Raw genomic sequence first — 21,019 nt, 5'->3', positions numbered from 1 at the left:
CCACTGTCTCTCTAGTGGGTGGTTTGCCCACTGCTTGGTCCTGGGGAGTGCAAAGCCACAGTCTCTCAAGTGGGTGATTTGCCCACTGCTTAGTCCTGGGGAGTGCAAAGTCGCAGTCTCTCTAGTGGGTGGTTTGCTCACTGCTTTGTCCTGGGAAGTGCAAAGCCACAGTCTCTCTAGTGGGTGGTTTGCCCACTGCTTCCTCTTGGGGAGTGAAAGGCCACAGTCTCTCAAGTGGATGGCTTCTTCTACTGGTTCTGGATGGGGCCTTGGGCCTACTGTGCTTCATCCTCCCAAGGAAGGGCTGAGTGGATGGCTTCTTCCACTGGTTCTGGAGGGAGCCTTGTGCCCAGTGTGCTTCATCCTGCCAAGGAGGGGCTGAGTGGATGGCTTCTTCCACTGTTTCTGGAGGGCGCATTGCGCCCTGTGATGCAGATGTTTTGGAGTGCAAGGTCACAGTATCTCACCTGGGTGTCACAACTTCTGCAGGGGCCAGGACGCACTGCAGCCCATTTAGTCACTACTACACACTGCTTTCCGGCAGTGACGGCTGCTCAGTGTATGCCAGTTGCGCAGCTGCAGGTGGCGGTGCTGGCAGTTGTGGTGTTAGCCTCCATGCCTTCACCTGCAGCTTCGGACAGCTGCCCACTGGGCTGCTGCTGCTCCGGTGGTGCTGCTTGCGGCGGGGCAGGTGGCGGTTCTGGGCGCGGTGCTGGGCACGGTGCAGGTGGCGGTGCTGGGCGCGGAGCAGATGGCAGTGCTGGCACTTGTGGTGGTAGCCTCCAGGCCTTCACCTTCAGCCTCGGACGGCTGCCCACTGGGGCTGCTGCTGCTGGCACTGGTGCTGCTTGCGGTGCAGGTGGCAGTGCTGGGTGCGGTGTAGGTGGCGGTGCTGACAGTTGTGGTGGTAGCCTCCAGGCCTTCACCTGCAGCCTCGGACGACTGAAGTGTCATGGCTGGTGTTCTGTACCCCTTCCTGCCCTTGGCAGATGGTGGTGCCTCCTTGCTTCTGCCAGCTGGAGTCTTCGACTTGGCCTTGCTGGCCAGTTGTGCCTCCTTCCCCTTGCTGGCTGCTGTTCCCTTCTTCCCCTTGCCAGGTAGCGGACCCTTCTTGGCCTTGGCAGGTGTTGGTGGCACACAGGCTGGTGCCTCCTTGGAGCCTCTTACAGCTGCAGAAACCACAGTGGCCATGAACTTGGTGGCTGAGGTGCTGGGCTGGGCTCTGGCCACCCAGGCCTGAGGTGAAGGATGGGGGGGGGGGAGGGGTGGAGAGGGGTAGGGAATAAGTCAAAACCTTAACACTTAACAATGTTCGCTGGCTAACCACTGCTCCTAAACTCTATATCTTGTGCCCATATTATTAGAAATACATTTTCCTAGATACCCATTTTTCATTTTGCCTATTTCGCTGTAAGAAATGGTCTATGCTCTATATTCAATGAAAACTCATTGTACAGTGCAGCTCAGTCGTTTTCTCTGGGTACCTTGGGTTCTTGCAGAACCTAAAAATCCTATATCTCTGCAACCAGAGGGGTCTAGCGGACATAATGGTATACTGCTTTTGTCAATCTGCCATTGTGACAAAAAGTTACAGATGAAAGTGTTGTCACAAATGCCTGTTTTTTCCTACTAATTTTCAATATGTCTTTATTAACATTTAGGAAAACCTTGAAGAATCTACAAATGTGACCCCTTGCTGAATTTTGAATTTTGTCTAGTTTTCAGAAATACATAGTTTTTCTCAATCATCCAAGGATTTCACACTGGTTTCCACCACAAAGTATAAGTACGTTGAAAGCATAAAACATAGGGAAAATAGGCTACCTCTTAGAAAAATTCCAAAACTGTGGTACAAAATAGTTTTTTGTATTCAATTCTGCATGTTCCTGAAAGCAGGGAAGATGGTGACTTTAGGACAGCAAACTGTTTGGGGATGCCATTTTTAGGGGGAAAAGCAACACTTATCTGAAGCACTTTTTCCTTATTCAAAAAAATAGAACCATGCAGCAAAACAGTCTGATGCACGACTAACATTTCGTAGATTGCAAGTGAGTCAACATTACACTTAAAATGCACAATATTGTACAATTTTTATAGACACTGTTTTGGAGAAAACGCATATATTATGTCTAACAACTGCTTCTTTTGGTTCTTACTGGAAGATTGTGTGTTTTCACCATTTTGTTTCATATATTTAACAGTTTTACGTTTTGTGTAAATTAATGGCCCAGGAGAAATCGTCAGTTAAACATTATTTGCACAAATTTCCTGGACAGGACTGGATCTCTTGCTGGTAGGTTTCTTGCTAGACTTAAAGGCTGAAGTAATGGATATTACACTGGTGGCAATGGCTTCAGAGCAATTACAGTTCGGTCAGGGTCTCCTTAAGGAAAGTGTTTTTGTTTGGCGTCGTTTACACTAAACTTTCCAAACTTTTCTCTTTCAAAGCAAGTTTCGGGCAGATCCGAACAGTGGGGAGGAACCAAGAAAAAGGACAGTACCAAAAAGTGCCATTTTCTATTCTAATTCCCAAGATTCTTTGTTCTTCCATGCAGAAAATAACAGCTGAACAAAATTACACTACATGTGGCCTGAAGGTAGAAATGTACTCAAGAATTGTGATTACTGTAAATCTGTTCAGTAGTTTGAGAAATTACCGCTTAAATATTTGCTTGGGCTGTCCATGAAGAGGTTACATTTTAGAGAGATCGGAACCTCTAATCTGCGGATACACCACAGACTCAGAAGTTATATAGGTTTTCAACTTAATTTAAACAAATAAAAGGCACTCACTTGCAGAAGGGAGCTATAACACTTTATGTACTATTGATCTGTAAATCCATCATGAGTGACCAACCCCGTTGCCCCCACAGAAATATTTCTGTTGCGGCTGCTGCTACCCAAACATGGTTCACTGAGCACCATGTTTGGAAAACCTGGAAAAAGAAGAAGGGCGTAAGAGGGAAGGGTGCACCCACTTTTACCCCAGGTCCATGTGAGACCCTCTCCCCTCAGTATTACCATAAAAAATGTTTTAAAAAGATTTTTGTTGTGGGATTGGTGAATTCTGTGTTGGATTGCAGATTCCGGGCCTTCATTTGGTCCTGCTGACCTCACTGGACCTTAGGGTCCATGAATTCAGCACAATTGGTGAATCTATGAAAAAAGTGAAGTATTAAGGGCCTGATGTAATAAGATTAGATTTGTAAAAAGTGGTTACAATTTGTGCACTGACTTTAAGCGAATCCTTTGGTATTTTGTGAGCTGACCAATGTATACTTGGTTGGTTCACAAAATACCAGATAACAGTGGGTTAAAATTCAACCTTTCTCATGAATATTAATATGGTAGGTCGCAAAATGTGAACTACTCGGATTCACTGCCATCACATGGGTGGTGGCCTCTTAGGGTCAGCAGACTACCATGCCTGTGATTGCTTTTAAATACAGCAATTGTTTTTCTAAATACAGCCCTTTTCCATTAAGGAAAACAGGATTAGTTTAAAAAAAAAAAAAAAAACGTTAAAAGTTTTTAACAGTAAGACTGGTCCATGGAGTTGGGTGCATGAAGCACCAGACAGTCGGTCAGTCGAGCCGACTGCAGAAAACCAAACTGTGCAGCAGGGGTTGGTCATCTAAGTAGGGTAGGGCTAGAGGCCACTGCAGAATTCTTGTATGTGTAGCAGCATTAGAGTTTGTAATTTCTGGAACAGCTTTGTTAAGATGAAGTACAGGACTAGAGTGTCTGGTGAGGAACTGAGACACTGCATACTATAGGGAGGGAGATAGTCGGACAAGTTAAATGGCTGATATGAAGAGCCAGAGCGAACTCTGCACAGGTATTTGGGAGGGTTCATCCCCAGAACTCATTACATAGCACCATGAACTAAATGAGGTGCTTAAGGGTGACGGATTAAGTGTGCAAGAGCAGACTGATAGTGCTAAGTAACATTACTAATTGTGAGACAGACCCACTTTCATTTCAAGAATTGCAATGCAACCACAACCAGAAGAAAGTGGTACCAAAGTATCCCAAAAAGCCTTATTATGCTTGCATGTGGCCTGCCTGCCATTAATGTGAGAACTATACCACTAGCACACCTCCCAAAGACTTGCCCAGCATTATGGGACCTGCTGGTTGCTCTGTTACTGGTATGGACATGTTCAGCTCTAGAACTACAGCAAAATCAAGTTGACCCATGTTAGCCAAGAACCTACTCAATAACCTTTGTTCACTGAATTCTAGTAATTTTAATTAGTTTTCCAAAATGATTAGTGGACTACAAATATACGATTGCTAATAAAAACCGCAAAGGACGAACTACTCGGAATCAAACCATCCATGCATGAATGTGAAATACAATTTGCCACTTACTTCAAATGAGAAGGAAAGTATTTGCTATTATTTTTATAGAGCTAAACAACTCTAGAGAGCTACCAATGAAACGCTGCACACAGCTATATGGTTGACATATGCACAATGTAAGAAAAAGGGGCGGAGGCAGTGCCAGAAGTGGGCGTCCATTCAAAGAAAACTTTTGGCTGTGGCGCTTAATTTGGGATCATCACCTCAAATGCCAACTGTTACTACTTATTGAGTGATTTATCATAGTTCTGGAATGTCTACCTTTATTGTAGTTTGCAAATGTTAACATGGACTCTTCCTCCAGAATACTGTAGTATACAAGTATGCTAAAGCAAAACACAAATCATAAAATCTCTGGCAAAAAGGAAACAAAATCCAAATAGGCGTTCTGCATGGCATTTTTCCACTTGGCATCTCGGTGCCATTCCTGGCAAGCACAAATGTAAAGCAAAGAAACTTGAACCACAAATGACTTACCTATTGATGCAGAGCGGATCTGCTTCATGTGGGCATCAATGACGGATGGGTCTCTGGAGCTGTACGGTCCCAATTCAGGGTAAAAGCTGGAACCAATATCTCCTGGAGGACTGTGTTTTCCCTTTGGATAATTATTTGCAATTTTTGCATCCCAGTGTTGCAATAACGGGTGGTTCCAATGGATATATCTGCCATCAAACTGTGGATTGCCAAACCAAGTGTAGTAGAATATGTGGAAGTTGTAATTGGGGGGAGGTAATCCTTCTGCCTCTTCATGCACAGCCAGGATCCCCTTTGTTCCAGTATTCATAATATTATCTGGAATCTTCAATTGGGTGACGGTGTCCTCCTTGGAAATTTTCAGGGCATCTATTTTATTTTCCTGCCCAGTCGTGCGCTGGTGGTATTCTGGAAGAAGACCAAGTCCAAATGGATTACCAAAGGCAGCGCTGTCAGGTCGCAATGTCTTTAGACCCATCATTATTGAGCAAACAAAGAAAATAAGACAAATCAAAGTGATGCATGTTCGCCTTCGGAACCTGGTCATGATGTCATATTTCTTGGCAGAGAGGAATGAACATCAAGGCAGCTCCTACAAAGACAAAACAGAGAAAAACCTTTTAAGTGTTTAAAAATAAATGCAAACCTAATCCACCCTTGGCTGAACTAGGTTTTCAAAATAAAATACGTTCTCTTTTTGAGAAAACATCTGTCAAAGATGATGGCAAATCTTCACATGGGTTTCCAAATGCCATAATCATAAGTGCCCACAGGGACAAAACGAAAACCAATTCAAAGGGGAGGAACGCATCTAGGCCATAATAAAAGCTCACAGGGAAGAAACTGTTGCTCAGAACCTAAGATGTTGGAGATGCAGTTTTGTCGCAGTTGCAGTGGGACTACTAAAAGAACCTCTTTGTAGCCTCATCTTCTTTGGCCACCATGTTTCACTCACAGGATTAGGCCAGCCAAGTAAATCAAATTGTTTGACCGCCATTATAATGGAACTACTCCTTTTTGTGCTTTCTCACAAATTAGGGGATCAATGGTAACTGGTGGGCCGGGTGCCTCTATCAATAATATTGTCTTACAGAAAAATCATGGCCTAAATATTTTTTTACAACACTGCTACAAAGGGTGTGGAATCACTAATATTAATTCAAATTGGGGCAATATTTTTGTAAACATTTTAAGGCGCAAATGTTTGCCAAACGAAACATAGGCTACAGTATTCTGGTACTGTGCTCAGCTATTTAATGAGCTGGCTACACATCTATCTTGTTGAATTATCTGCATGCTCTGTATCAATCCGTGGTTCCTGTTCCCATGAGCAAGCAAAACACCAAGAATGCCGAGACAGCAAACAACATCCGTGGAAGGAACATCCGTGATACAGCAAAACTAAAGAAATGGCAGTGCTTTATGTGAGTTAAGTCCTGCCAGAGCTCAGCATCAGCAAAACTCTAAAAAAAAATCTTGAGATGGGTCATTACTTGGCCCTGTGTTTCCAGTTTTGCATCAGACTTTTTCTATTCAACAAATCCCATGCGAAATACATGGTTGGAGGCTCTCACTGCAGCAAAGAGCCGTAAAGACACAAGTACTGCTCTAACCTATATGTGTCCTACCACTGTAGCCCAGAAGACAGCATTATGAGCGGGAGACGGTCCACCAGGGCTAGCCTTTAGTACACTTGATAGCAATGTTTAGAACGGAGCGTAGAATGGAGCGTCATACAGTGGATCAGGGTACAGTGAAGTAGGATAGAGTGGACTGATGTACAATGGAGTGGTGTAGGCTCAGTGATGTACAGTGTAATAGCATACATTGCACTGTCACACAGTGGAGTGGCGTACAGTGCAGTGGCAGTACAGTAGCATGGCTTAGAGTGGGGTAGTGTAGAGTGGAGTAGGAAAAGTAGAGTGGGGTAAAGTAGAGTGGCATAGAGTGAAGTTGTATAAAGTGGAATATCATAGAGCGGAATGTCTACAGTGCAGTTGTGTATAGTGGAAAAGTGTAAAGTGTATTGGCTTATAGTGTAGTAGCATGCAGTGGAGTAGTGTAGATTGGAGTGTCGTACAGTTGAGCAGCATACAGTGGAACATAGTGCTGTGGGGCACACTGGAGTGTGCAAGAGTAGAGTTGCTTACAGTGAAAGCGCAAGCTAGAGTGGCATACAGTGGAGAGGCATAGAGTGGAGTGGCATATACTGGCGTGGCATACAGTAGAATTATGAACACTGGAGTGGGATAGACTGGAGTGGCATAGAGTGGAGAGGAGTGGAGAGGCTTAGAGTGTAAAAGTGGAGAGGTGTACAGTGGAGCAGCATAGAGTGGAGTGACATAGAGGAGAGTGAGGTACAATGTAGTGGCCTACAGTGGGGCAGCATAGACTGGATAACGTGCATAACTTGCATCCCTGCCATGCATAGTTTTCTCATCAATAATTTCATTGCAAATATTGCAGTGTTATTATCAATGACGTCATAGAAGATGTCATGAGTGATTTAATATATGGGGTAATTAGCAGTGCAAGGCAAGGGCGTGTGTTATAGTTACCTTAGGACACAAGTTAGTTATTTGAGATAACTAACTATAACTGGTGAATTTCTGTGTTATTTTAGAGTTTAAAATGTTACGCTGTTACTGAACATTTCAACTAGCTAGAACATTTAACCTTCGGTTCTTTCAGTGAATATATATTTATAAATTAGCTATTGGAGGTCGTCAGTAGATAGTTATAGTTAAGGCCCTTGAGTATGGGATCATTGCTCCAGGTACCAATTTAAATTTCTCATAGTCCTTTTATGTCGTAACCCAATTCGTATACACTTGCGTTGTCACTCCTGTGTTCACCAACACATGTTTTGTGACAAAGTACTGCTTCTTCAGGGCTTCCAATATGAGACACAAGCGCTTTATAGCTCTAAGGCTTCTGCTCAACCTTCCTATACTTTTACATTTTTTGAATTGACTATAAAGCCAAGCACATCCTGAGTTGCACAGCCATGGCGGCTTGGACTTAGGTCCTGAGCAGAGGACAGTCACTCTCCCCAACTCAAGCTGCATATAGCTGAAGGCTGTGTGCTCTTGGGTTTCAAAAATAAGTAAAACATTAAAAACAACAATTACATGTACTGATAAATACATTTAAATAGTGAATTATGTTTTAGACTCAAAGAAGCACAACCACTCAACTTCCATCTGTAACCTTCTGTGTATTAAAATGATCATGGGTAGATGCTGGAAATGGCGCTTTTTGGAGGCTTATACCCAAACTTTTTGCCTTTCTTCTACTATTTATCTGACTCTCTGTTTGTTGGCTTTAGGTCTCTGAGCACTTCACCACTGTAATCAGTGCTAAAGTGCATGTGCTCTCACCCCCAGAACTTGGTACAATAAGATTACATCTGTTTGGCTTATTTAATTTACCAGTAAGAGCCTTATAAAGTGTTATACCATATACCCAGGGCCTGTAAATTAAAATGCTACTAGTGGGCCTGCAGCACAGAATGCGCCACCCACAGAAATAGACTTTCAAACATGCCTAAGGCCTGCCACTGCCGCGCCTCTGTGTGCAGTTTACTGCCACACTGACTTGACAATACAAACCAATTGCCAAGGCCTAACCTCCCTTTTTACTACACCTAAGTCACCCATAAGATAGGCCCTAGATAGCCCTATGGGCAGGGTGCAGTGTCTTAAAAAGTTAGGACATTTGTCTTTATGTGTTCCATGTCCCAATAGTGACAGCATATTTAGTTTCTCACTATTGTGAGTGCTGCTCTGCTCATAGGATTGCAATTGGAAGTGCCTTTTACATACGCCTAAGTGGTATCTTCTGATCTATAAGGAGTAGCGTGGCCATGTTTGGTATGTTTGGAATGACACTAAGAAATCATGGTTACAGGTGTAGGTGGATTTTACATTACTGTTTCAGAAAAGCCCCTTATAGAAAGCAGGCATTTCTCTGTGCTCCTAATTCTGGTGCTTTACAGCATTGCACCAATCCACTTCTAGGGCAGAGTAATCACTCCACTTTGTGCATACTCTCCAAACAGCCATCCATCAAGGATGGTTAGGTGTGACAGGGTTACATCTGCAAATTGATAGTGTTATTGGGCCGGGAAAGAGGGAGGCAGGGTGCACTCCACACGTAAATAGGCTGTGCCCTGCACTCACACAAAGGGCTTGTTTACCCCATACTGATGTCTGAAGCCTCGTCAGAGAAGTGACATTCTTGGAACTGGTCAGATCTGGCTGGAACCTACTCAAAGCTGAGCATTTTGAGTATAAATAGTTAAAGATAAATGGATAGATCTATCTTTGACCAATAACAAGTTGACCACCAACATGTATGTGAAACCCACTGATCGCAACAATTTTTGTGCATTCTAACAGCTTCCACCAGAATTAATTGTTTATTTTGGATTTTCAACATAAAAAGTAGAGAACACACTCCCAGCCAAGCAGTACAATACAATGGTATGGGAAGGTGCAAAAAAGACAGCAGATACAACACTTGGAGAACAGTCTGTCAAAAATTCTAGCACTTCAAATCCAATAAGGCGATATCTGAACAAATCGGTCTATGAGGGCAAAGAGACCCAGAAGATATTGAGGGAGGTCCTTGAGCATCAGCAGAATGTCCGTGTAAAAGAGGAAGCAGGAAGGACCTCCCGAGGTCGGAATGCCCACAGTCTCCATCAGAGCCTTATGCTAAGGAGTGGCTGAAATGGTCTAGGCGATCTCCTCTTTGGCTATCGCTCTAAAAAGCAGGGCTCTCCCATCCTTGTTCAACCAAGGGAGAGTAACCACATCTAGGAAGTGGTTGGCATGTGGCTCGTCGGCTGGAATCTCTGATGCATAGAGGCACAGTACTCTACAAAAGTGTTCACAATCCCCTGGGGGTGAGTGATGAGGCAGCAAATGGAGTCCTTAATAGACAGAACAGCGGAGGCCGCCTCGCACAGGTGGAGCTGAGCTGCAGCCTGTCGGCCTTCTTGCTGGTCTCGGACTGCCAAAAGCATAGTTTGTGGATGGCTTATTCCACCTTAGTGGTAAAAAGGCCATTAAGGTTCAATTTAGGCTTTTCCAGCTGGCGCCAGGTGTGATTTGTGGGACAAGAGATGTATAGCGGAGTCAAGTCACAGATAGTTGCCTCAACAGAGGCCTGCTGCTCCATCCTACACTTGCTACGAGGCTTGAACCTGGCACAAGCTACCCCTGATGGTGGCCTTTACCGACCCCACAGCGTCTCCGTAGATGTCGCGGAAATCAGATTGTCAGCGAGATGTGTTTTGAGATGAGACCGGAGGTGTTTTTTACAGTGAGAAAACCGATAAAATGAGGAATACAAACCTTCAAGGCTTTCAGATCAGAGCATCAGACTGAGGTCGAGCAAGAGATCAGTCAGGGAGTGGTTGAAAAGTGAGCTTTCCAAGATGTGGGCATCAACCACCACCGGTGTGAGGGACTGAGAGACCAGGAAATAGTCCAGCCGTGACTGGGTGCCATGCACTGGTGACAGGTGTATGCTGGATGTATCAGTCGGGTGAAGGAGATGCCAAATGTCCAGGAGACTACGGCCCTCCTGAAGATCACGTACAAGAGCCCTTTCTTTATTCACAGCCCTGTTGAATAGGCCAGCACAGTCGATGACACAATCCAGTTCTATTTTAGTCACCTCCAAAGCAACAGAAGTGTGAAACCCAATTGCATGAGAATGCGGTTGAGGAGGAAAGTTGCCTAGATCCCAACAGGGGCATAGGTAGACAGGATCCTGTCCGTATAAGTCTTGAGAACGGAGCAGGGGTGGGACCTGCGCAGTAAGATGGCCACTACGCATTTGTGCGGCAGAGGCACATCCCCAGGGAGCTGCTGTGAGGCACGGCTGCTATGTAAGACCCTACCGACCCAGTCACGCTTAAGTTTATCGGCCTCAGGACTCATAGGGTGTTCCTCCTGTAGCAAGGCAATATCTGCTATTTTCAAGTTCAGTTATACCAGGACCTTTTCCACTTGATATGAGTGAGACCATGGACATTCCAGGACAGGACCATCAGGCGTGCAAATGCCTTGGGCAGCAGGCTGCAGCGGGAGAAAACAAGAAAGGGGCCGGGGGACCCAAGCTGACGTAAAATCAGTGGCACACAGGACAGGGCCCGGAAGAGTGGTTTCAGGGCATCCAAAGGGAAGGGAATAGGAAGAAAAAAATAATTGGGTAACCTCACGAGTGAGGGGGAAAAACTCTTTAGTCGGCAGAGCCGAAACCTACCCACCACTAGGCATCCCCAAAGCCGGGCTGGGGCCTGGGAGATGAAAAGGGAGGAAATGGTCCAAGGGGCTTGAATATGAGTAACCCAGGGAAGAAGAGGACCCATACAGCTTTGTTAGGCTAGGTGAGAGTGATAATGGAGGAGGGCGTTGGTGCAATTGAATCTGTGGGGAGGGCAGTGGGAGGTGTGGGATGCACGGAGAACCTGGATCCTTGTACAATGATAGACTGAGGTGAGGCCCCCAGAGGGAAATGATGCATAGGTGGGCACAGAGTCGCCAACCCGGCTGACCGGCGGAGGGAGTAGGAGAAGTGGCACCCCGTAATGCGGTCCCTCCCCACAAAACAATGCAACAGAAACAGCAAAAACAACCAAGAACATTTTATCTTGGCAACGGAAAGGCACAGAACAGTAGACCAGCTCCAGAAAAGCGAAAACGGTCTGTCGTACAGGCTGGAGCCAGAGTCACACACAACAGCAAAGGCAAGGAACAGCTGAGGGTAGTCATCCAGTCGGCGGCACAGGTGTCCGTGTGGGAGTCCACCTAGTCCGTAAAGGGAACTCCCTCCAAGGTACAGACACTCTTCACATCCCTTTCCTTGCCCGGAGAATACGCACCTAACTAGCGCTTCCTGAATAGGGCCTAATAGTCCAGTTCCCATCAGCATCACCCCACACCTTTTATGTGTGTATGGTTTTCTAGTTAAAACGGAAGCAGGTGTGGGATTAAGTTACTCCCGATACTCTCCTTTTGTGTGTCAATAGCTTCTAAAATCCTCTGGCCTGACAATAGTATGTTTGGAAGCTTTCTGGATAAGGTATCTGTTTATAAATCAAACCTCTACAATTCATTTGCAGATGTTTAGACATTCCAGGCCTTGATCTAAAGCGATCTCATTGTGTTAATGTTCTCATTACCCCAGTGTAAATTGTTCTGTGTCATAAATGTTCTTGAGTATCAATACTGTTGCCTTTGCCGCCTCTTTGAGAGCGTACTTGGTCAGAGCACCTGGGGTATTCCAGGGGACCTTCTGGTATTCTTTTACTTAAGTTCAATTAGCAGACTCTTTATGGTTTGTGGAGCATTTCTTGCTCTTTTCCTGTGGTTTAAATAGTCTACTGAGATAGTTACTGAAGCTGGCGAAAAAAGTAAACTGCTTAAAAGAGTATTAAAATGGAACTAGAAATAAAAGGGAAATGTAGTGCTGCAAATCAGAGAAATATTATTCTTACTGGGGCAAAGAAAAGTTACTTGGGGCACTGATTTACTGTAACATGATGACATAGTTTAAACACACAAGGATGCTGCAGAGCTTGGCCGCTGACAATGATGGCCGTCTGACTCCAGAGACCCTCGCTACTGCACCTTTCCAGGGGGAAATCCTACCTCTGGGCATGCCTCTCACTACCCGGCTCAGGGCCTTATGCCATCAGTGGCCTGTGTGGGCGGGGGCCCTGGAAACCACAAGGCTGATGGATCCTGCTGGGAGCGTCCTCTGTGTCGGGGCTTGCGGCAGGTGAGGCAAACCAGACTGTCCCTCATCTGCTTGGACATCTGCTCCCCCATCTTGCTGTGCGGGGGTCCTTGCCTCCTGTGGGAGCTGTCATTACTGGCGAAGTACCAGTGCGGCACATGCACCATGTGAGGGGACTCCTGAGGCCTGCTGCGGGACTGCCGATCTGCCTTAGAAGACTCAGCTGCACCATTTCAGGGCCTATTTCAGGACCTACATCAGCCCGCTGCTGCAGGGCAAAGTCAGGATTGTTGGTGCTTTCCAGGGGCTGCCATTACTGGCGAAGCACCCTCTCCACATTTCAGGGCCTACTTCAGCCGGCTACTGCAGGGGCAGAGACAAGACTGCTTGTGCTCCCCCACTCCTGCACTTTGCTCCCTGCTTAGAGGCTGGGTCCTCCCCCTCCTCCTTTTCTTTGGTGAGGACAGGACCCCAGCTCTCGAGGTCAGACTCTGCCTCGCGGAGGCTGCCTTTGTGATTGGGGGCCATTTACCCTGCACTTGTGGGACCTGCAGCACTGCATCCAGGGGGGAGAACAGGGATCACAGTGAGTAGCGTTGAATACCCTGGGGTTTGGGGACACCTGTGTGGGGGGCTGTCCCTGTCTGGAATCAAGACTTCGTCTGGACTGCTCATAGGACTGTGGAGCAATCGGTTGACCTACTCTGCTCTACTTTACCACCTCAGCCCCCCTTACTCCGTGGTGCCTCACCTAGACAGTCTTTTCCCTGTCTGCTAGCTGCAGTTGCCAACTGGGCAGCCTTGGCCTGCTGTCCTGGTCCGGACGAGGTTGAGTCCGCCCAGGAAGTACCATCTTACCTGGGTGGGGCTGGGTGGTCATATGATGAAGCATGACACTATCATTTGTGTGAGATCACCTAGTCCGTAAAGGGAACCCCCTCCAAGGTGCAGCCACTCTTCACACCCTTTCCTTGCCCGGAGAATACACGCCTAACTAGCGCTTCCTGAACAGGGCCTAATAGTCCAGTTTCCACCACCTTTAATGTGTGTATGATTTTAGAAGCTATCCACTAGAAAAACATGGCACTCACAGAAATTTCTGTGTTAAGTCAAGCAGTATATATACAGAATCTCCGCAGTGCAAAGTTTCTAAATGTCCAAGGCTATGTACATTATCAAGTGAATTATCTTTTGAATTCATTTTCCTTCACTTAAAAACCCTTATTCCTCCCATCTCCTTTCCCACACACAGAGGGAGTATTATTTATTTGCATGTACAGGTCTACATTTTATAAAGCACTAATACCGTGATAATTTAGATCTGTGCTTCTAAGTGTAGATAAGTGTAGGAAATTACCTCATAATGTGTGGATAGCATGGGGTTCACCTAATGTGCTTCCCGGAGATGTCTTGCCTTGAGGGTGATAAAACCTCACTAATAACACTGATATGTCATATGTTGCAAACTGCTTCTAAGCCACAAACATGCAAAATCCATTTCTTAAATGCCTACAGCAGGCTGTCTGTACAATGTTCTATAGATAGGAGTGAAGAAATCTGGATCAATACGCAAGAAGGCAAAGAATGTTGCCTACACCTTACTTCATTAGTATTCGACTTAGAACAATGAACAGTACAAGTGCCAGAAGGGTTAGGAAAGTTAGTAGTTGTGCCAAATAATAGACTGCCCAGGAACCTGCTTCTAAATGATTAAATGTACTAATTTATTTACTAAAGGTTTCCTCTAGTGCATGCTAAAATCAGTTGGTAACAGTGTTTTACAAGAGGACAAGTTCCCATTTATTTGAGAAAGAATACATACTGAATGTGAGTAAATATATCAAACACCTCAGATGACAGATGAAAAGGCAAGTTATATGTTTGATTAAAGGGTGGTCCACATAATATGGGAACATAGGCAAAGATTGGGTACCTGGGTGCATGGCCAGGGGGCAACTAAATGGCAGCCTAGCGTGGAGATACGAATGGCACATCTCAACCATTGTGATTGTGTGGTGTCCACTAGAGTGATTTGTGGTAGGACAATGGTATTGTTTCACAAGTTTACACAAGGTATTCTTTCTTCCTCTGGCATCACACATTTCACTGGTGTGTTTCTGCGGGTATTGTATGGTCTACAGCACATAGTAAAAGGTGCAAGGTGCAAGGTTTCAAACATGAAGGTGTTTTGAGTGATTCTGTATTTTAGAACACACACTGCACTGTGCATGAGTATTCTTTGTTTGGGAAAAATGAATGTTTAATTTAAGTGCAAGGGTTTTTACAAGGAATTTATTTTCCAAAAGTTATAAATTGAACATATGGTCGAGGCCATAAGCATTTGTCATTCGTGTATCATTTTTTTTTAGATAAGCCCCCATTGGTCGACCAGAGTTGACTCTAACAAGGTTGGTCCTGAAAAAGGTGGATCCAGGATGATTTTTACCCACCGAAACATGTCGACTATTTTGATTTGTGAACCCAATCCGCAACACTCCAACGGCAGTAATAAAGAATACCTATTGCAGTTGTATTTCCTGTGTATGTAGGTTGTGGCTGGGAGTGGTGCGAATGGTGACAGTTTAAGTGTATGAGGATGAGTTTAGGAGTGTGAGAGTGGATGGAGGAGTGGGGGAGACACCAATAATGTATGTGGAACTGTTCAGATAACTGTATAGTTATTGTTTTTATGCAACATGTTTTTTGCATTGTTAGTTCATAAAATGTCTGTTTTGAGCATTGTATAAATGTTTTGAATGAATAAGTAGTAAATAAAACTCACATATTAATAACGGTTCCAATTGCCAGAATGGTTTTCTTTTTTTTGGTTAGAGCATAGGGAATTAAGTTTGTAATAGAAGAAATACTGGTCAACTGGGATGCTATGTTTTGTTAGTGTTTTCAGTTTACCTTAATCCAGACCTCAAATTAATACAGTAGGGGGAACCCATTTCCATTTGGAGCTGCGAACCAAAATGCCATTAGCACGATGACGGGATCAGCTACAGGACGTGGCCCGCACCGCGCTGGAGTCCCCCGTGATATGTCCAGCTGTTCGTAGAGGGCAGGGCCCTGCTTAATCTACTTCTGCAGACTGAGGCTCTATTCACCCATCTGACTACTCCACAGCCATGGTGGGGGTCCCCTTTAAATTTGATCTGGAGCAGGCAAGCAGTTATAGTCACAACACTGATTTCGAAGCCACCAACTTTGCTCAGACTCTTTCGAAACACCCTGAAATGGTGGGCCTGCACATTTAAAGGCCACTCTCAGCTGTCTGGATCCCGCTACAGACTGTTGATGTGACGAGGTCCTGCTAGCCAGGACTGGGCGCAATGGGGAAGGGAAGATACCAGACATGGTAATCTGTCCTTTAATTCTAGAAACACTGCTTGGCTTAATGACCTTGTACTAGATGGTGACAATGCACCACTTCAGAACGTTGAGCTCCAGTGACACCATAGCCACCCTCTTATCAGACCTAAAGTCCAATCTCCTGTCCACTGATGCCAAGATAGATGTCATGGAAACCCAGCTAGACCATCTCATTCAGCCAACTGGCAGGTATTGAGTTCAGATGGATGGCACAGAGAGGAGGATCTCTGACCTGAGAGATGACCTAACAGAACCTAGACAAAACTATCCAAGCTGGAGAAGCTGTCCCTTATGGTAGCTGTGAAAAATGAGAATCAGGAGGCATAGCCAAAACAGGACAATGTACGGATTGCATGGGTTCCACAGTCCACTGATATAAGCAGGGTGGCTTTGTCTCTCAAAAAAACTCCTCACCAATATATTTGGCCATGCAGTCTCTCCAATATGTTATAATTGAGCAAGTGCACAGCTAGGCCCGCACCCACCCCTGGCGCACTCCAGAGGCCAATATTTGTGAGTTTGTTGAACTTTGGTGACCAAGACACTATCCTGTGACTGGCACAGGAATAGAACCTGTAAACATAAGGGCACAATGACTTCCATTATCCCCAACTTTACAGCAACAATGCATGGGGTGCATCTAAACTTTCTGGAGGTAAAACGTACTCTGCGTGGATTCAATTTCAAGTAGGCAATGGTATACCCTGCGCGAAGAATCTACCAAATTTTTTAAAATGCTCTGGACCCCAAAAGGTCCCCAAATTCAGCCACTGCACCCCTCGCTAAATCCACACCCCGAAGATCGGAGCTGGTCACAGGAGATGAGGATGATCACCACGATAATACAGAGTCCTAACCAGAAGCCCTTGACCCCTGTTGGGGCCATATTAGTTTGAAACGGAGGAGGTGAATGACTGGTTGGGTAACTTACCTGGCACATGTCACAGCTGGGTAGGTTATGGTACACGCTCTCTGGTTGGTCCTACTGAATGTTTTTTACAACGATCATCAAATATTTTATCACAGCTTTGCTTTCAGGGGGAAATTATGCCACAAGGTGTGTCCCACCTTTGATTGCTTATTTCTCCTTTACCCTCATGTTGGTTTACTAGTTGAGATACTCAATTGAGTTATGTGCTTTTCATATATATTACTGACGGTTGTCAGTCTTTATGGGTGGGGGGGGTTGGGTTGGATTTGAATCCTAGTATATTTTCCATGTTTTTTAATCTCTTTGCAATCCAGGTGCTCATTATAGGGCTACGGACAATTATCCTATGGCCACAACACATTGCTACCTTGCCCACTGAATGACATTCCAACAGTACTGCTAGGATGAATTGGAACATGATAACACTTCCCTAACCTTTCTGGACCTCGAACTACTATTATGTGGAGCAGTGTCACTTTGCGGCCTTCTGCTACCATCCTAATGCCCGTCTCCCTTACCTCATTTCTGCATGGGATGAAACAGAGGAAGTTCCCTTGGCATCCATACTGCCCTTAGGCCCCAGAGAGAGGTCAAAATTGCACCCAGCACGAGCTGTGCATTGCACTTCCAGCGTAGTGGTTCCTTCGTATTTTAGTGCTGCCAAAAATAAAATATGAAGGTACCACTACGCTAGAAGTACCCGTGCCATGATTTGGGGACAGAGGTGTATGTACAATTCAAAGCACAAGGGAGCCCCACCAACCAAGAAATATTTATATAAACTAGCTTTAAAAATACTGTCAGGGATAGACTTCTGGAGTTCTTTTCAGAACCCATTAGCTTCAGGCCAATGAAACACATAATTATCCCTTGTGGTGTGATGGGTTGTGTCACACAGTCAAAAGAGTAGGATAGAACTGTCCAGACAGGCATGGGAAACAGATGTGGAGTAACCCCTGAGGGACGCACAAAGGAAATACTCTTGCACGCAGGCAAGATGCTTGTATTATTGGCATACAATGTTCCTTTTAAAATTCTTGCATAGGGCATACTGTACTCCAGCCCGGAAACATCAAATTGACTCGACAGGCTCCTACAGATGCATACCCTGCGGGGGGAGCATGCTGGGTTCTTACACTTAGCCTGAGTGCCCATTCCCCCCAGATTCTCGCATTCATGCAAACTGTTCTGCACGAGATGAAAGGTACCTGCAGAACACAGGCAAGTCACCGTCCAGCCCGTCACAGCAGAAGTGCTGGTGCACCAGGCAGCAGCCATCTCCAGCCTGTCGGTCAGGCCCCATCCAACGGCCATATTATGAGGATGCACACCGCCAGGAAATCCGAGGTTCAACCACTGCCACCAAAACCCTGGCAGAAACGAACAATAAGGGAAACACCCACCTTCAGGAATACAGGCACGTTTGTAGGTGTCACGGCTCGCAAAATGCAAATCCTTCCAATTGTCTGCCTGGTCCTGCAACTCGCGGACCAGCGACGGCGACCGCTACACCAACTGGGAGTACACCAGCCTAGCACACACTGGCGGGAACAAGGTCAGTACGTACATGTACACACACACACACACACACACACACACAGCATTGGAAGCCGTGCCCACACACACATACAAACAAACACCCATACCAACACACACACCAATACCCACAACCACCACAACCACCACACATACATGGAGAATGAAAGTCAGGACTAGGTAGGTAACAATACAACCAACGGGGTAGCGCTGCATGATAACCATATATTAAAAACATATGGGATAAAACGTATGTACATACAGGGTCAAAAACCATAGTGCCCCGAGCACACTAGGCACAAGATGATGCCCCAACTTGACTCCTGACTGCAAAGTGCAGACCTCCATAGGCCAGGGGCATCAATGGTGAATGCAGGCACCTCAGGGGTGGGCGGGGGGCGGGGGCCTTGGCCTCGGAGGGAAGGTCCTTCTGTCTGAGCCTGGAGGGGGGGCCCATTAGGGGTGCCCTTAGATGGGGGTCCCTGGGTTTGCCCCTGGATGGCGGGAGCTTAGCAAGGGGCTGCAGTTTGGCCTTGTCCTTGGATGGTGGGGGCGCAGCAAGGGAGAGGCATGGGCTTGGCCTTGGAGGTGTAAGGAGTGTGCTTGACCTGGGAAGGGGAGTGGGCTTGGGTTTGGCAGCAGGAGCAGTGGACGTCACAGGGGCGGAAGTGGAAGGTGGCCAAGGGCCATGGGCAGGGCCAGTGGAAGACTGGGATGCAGAAGGCTGGGCCAGAGAAAGGGTAGCAGGGTGCTTGCGGGGGGGTGGGCAGGGACATTGGTGGGGAACAGGGAGAACATGCACAGGAAAGCTTTTTTAGGTACACATGGGAGGTCACTGGAAAGACATTTGGGAGTGGAGGGAGTGGGTATGGTTGTGAGGTGTGTACGTGGGTGTGCCATGGGTGCAGGAGCGTGGGTGGCTGAAATGTGTGTGCTGGGGGGGGGACTGTTGGCTGGATGGGTTAGTGTGTGCATTTAGATGTACTAGGAGGAGGTGGGAAGAAGAGGCAGGGAGATGGCAGGGGGAAGTGTGAGTGTATTTGGGGTGGTGTCTGCAGGTATGGTGGATATGCTGCATGTGGGTGTGTTGATAGTTGTGATGTCTGCGCCAGTGGTGTATGGGGTGCATGAATGGGGGACAGAAGATGTGGTGAAGGTGGCATTGAGGGCACATGTGGCAGGAACAGTGACTGATGTGATGCTGACTGCAGGTGTGAGTGTAGTGTTGACTGTGAGGGGGGAGGTAGTTGGGGAGTCAGTGCAGGGTGTGGATGTTGACATGTCTGCATGGGTGTGTTGAGCGTGTGCACGGTGGTGGGGGCGTCTGTGGTGCCTATGTTTGTCCTTGCGTACCATGTCTGTTGATGTGGAAGCAGGTGGGCCAGTAGGTGTGCCTTGGATGGGTAAGGGGAGAGGGATGTGGAATTGGGAACAGGGAGCTCGAGGGGGAACGGAAGAAGAAAGGACACTGGCTGCCATCAACGAGGCAGCACGAGCCTGAAACGATCTCTGTAGGCCAGACAAGGCACAGTGAAAGCCTTCCAGGAGGGCATTTACCTGTTGCATCTGGGATGCCAGTCCCTGGAAGGCATTCACGATAGTTGTCTGCCCCACAGAGATAGACACCAGGAGGTCAATAGCCTCCTCATTGAGGGCAGCAGGGCTGACTGGGGCAGGGGCAGGGGCAGAAGTGCCTGCGGCGAGGGGTATGCCCACCCTCTTGGGTGAGAGGGCACGGGCAACTGGGTGGTGAGCTACAGGGTGGGTGGTGCTGGTATGGGGAGTGGCAGACAAGAATGGTGCTGGGGTGGTCCCAGATGGGTTCGCCACCGCCAGGGAGCCACCATCAGAGGAGGAATCAGAAGAAGTAGTAGTAGTTGATCCGGTCTCCCCCGTGGCACTCCCCTCACCCTCCGTCCTACTGGTCCCCTCAGCTCTGCTGGTGTCAGCCTCTTTGGTCCCATGGGCTGCAACGTCCCCACTCTCCGGTGCCCCTTCTCCTTCGCCAGATGATGCTGATGCAAACAAAGATAGAGGAGGACGGGGGGGAGGGAGAAAGAGAGAGAGCAAAAGAGAGAGAGACGGAGAGATAGAGATAGAGATCAGTCAATGCCAGCACAACAGTCACACAGGGTAGTACATCTGCATTTGATGCCATGTCAGGATACATTTTGTCAACCCTGAATATCCTACTACTTGGTGACACCATGGGGGATGGAGCAACAATGCACAGGTCAACCACTCATGGTCTAACTTAGGCATAACTTGACATAAGGAGTGTCATACCTGCCACACCTGTCCAGTACCTGTCCACTATTCATGGCCATTTTGACACGCATGCAAAGGACTGAACTCCCAAGAGGATCCTGCACAATTATTTGGATGCCCCCCTAGGCTTATGTCAGGAAGCACTCTCACCACCTGGTGCACCCACCCCACCATACATGAAGTGCCTTCCAGCTGTTTGAGGTCATGGATACACCCATGGTACAGTGGTTGGCCAGGACCAATCACAATGCCCTGACACCCCAGCTCTGAAGATCCAGTTGCCATGTGCTGGCAGGCAGATCTAGCAAGTAGGTG

At 46.7% G+C, this 21,019-nt stretch overlaps 1 protein-coding gene across 6 annotated transcripts in view; it reads right to left on the bottom strand.

Moving 5' to 3' along the window:
- MANEA (mannosidase endo-alpha) overlaps positions 1–21,019 on the bottom strand; it is a 177,556-nt gene that overhangs the window by 122,248 nt on the left and 34,289 nt on the right. For all 6 annotated transcript variants that reach the window (XM_069235518.1, XM_069235513.1, XM_069235516.1 and 3 more), the window contains exon 2: positions 4,843–5,434. In XM_069235518.1, the coding sequence (XP_069091619.1) occupies positions 4,843–5,389 (547 nt within the window). In that variant the 5' untranslated portion in view covers positions 5,390–5,434. The remainder of the gene's footprint in view (positions 1–4,842; positions 5,435–21,019) is intronic.

Source organism: Pleurodeles waltl, chromosome 5 (assembly GCF_031143425.1).
Source record: "Pleurodeles waltl isolate 20211129_DDA chromosome 5, aPleWal1.hap1.20221129, whole genome shotgun sequence".
In the NCBI taxonomy this organism is placed as follows: domain Eukaryota; kingdom Metazoa; phylum Chordata; class Amphibia; order Caudata; family Salamandridae; genus Pleurodeles; species Pleurodeles waltl.
This window is presented reverse-complemented; position numbering and strand designations above follow the sequence as displayed.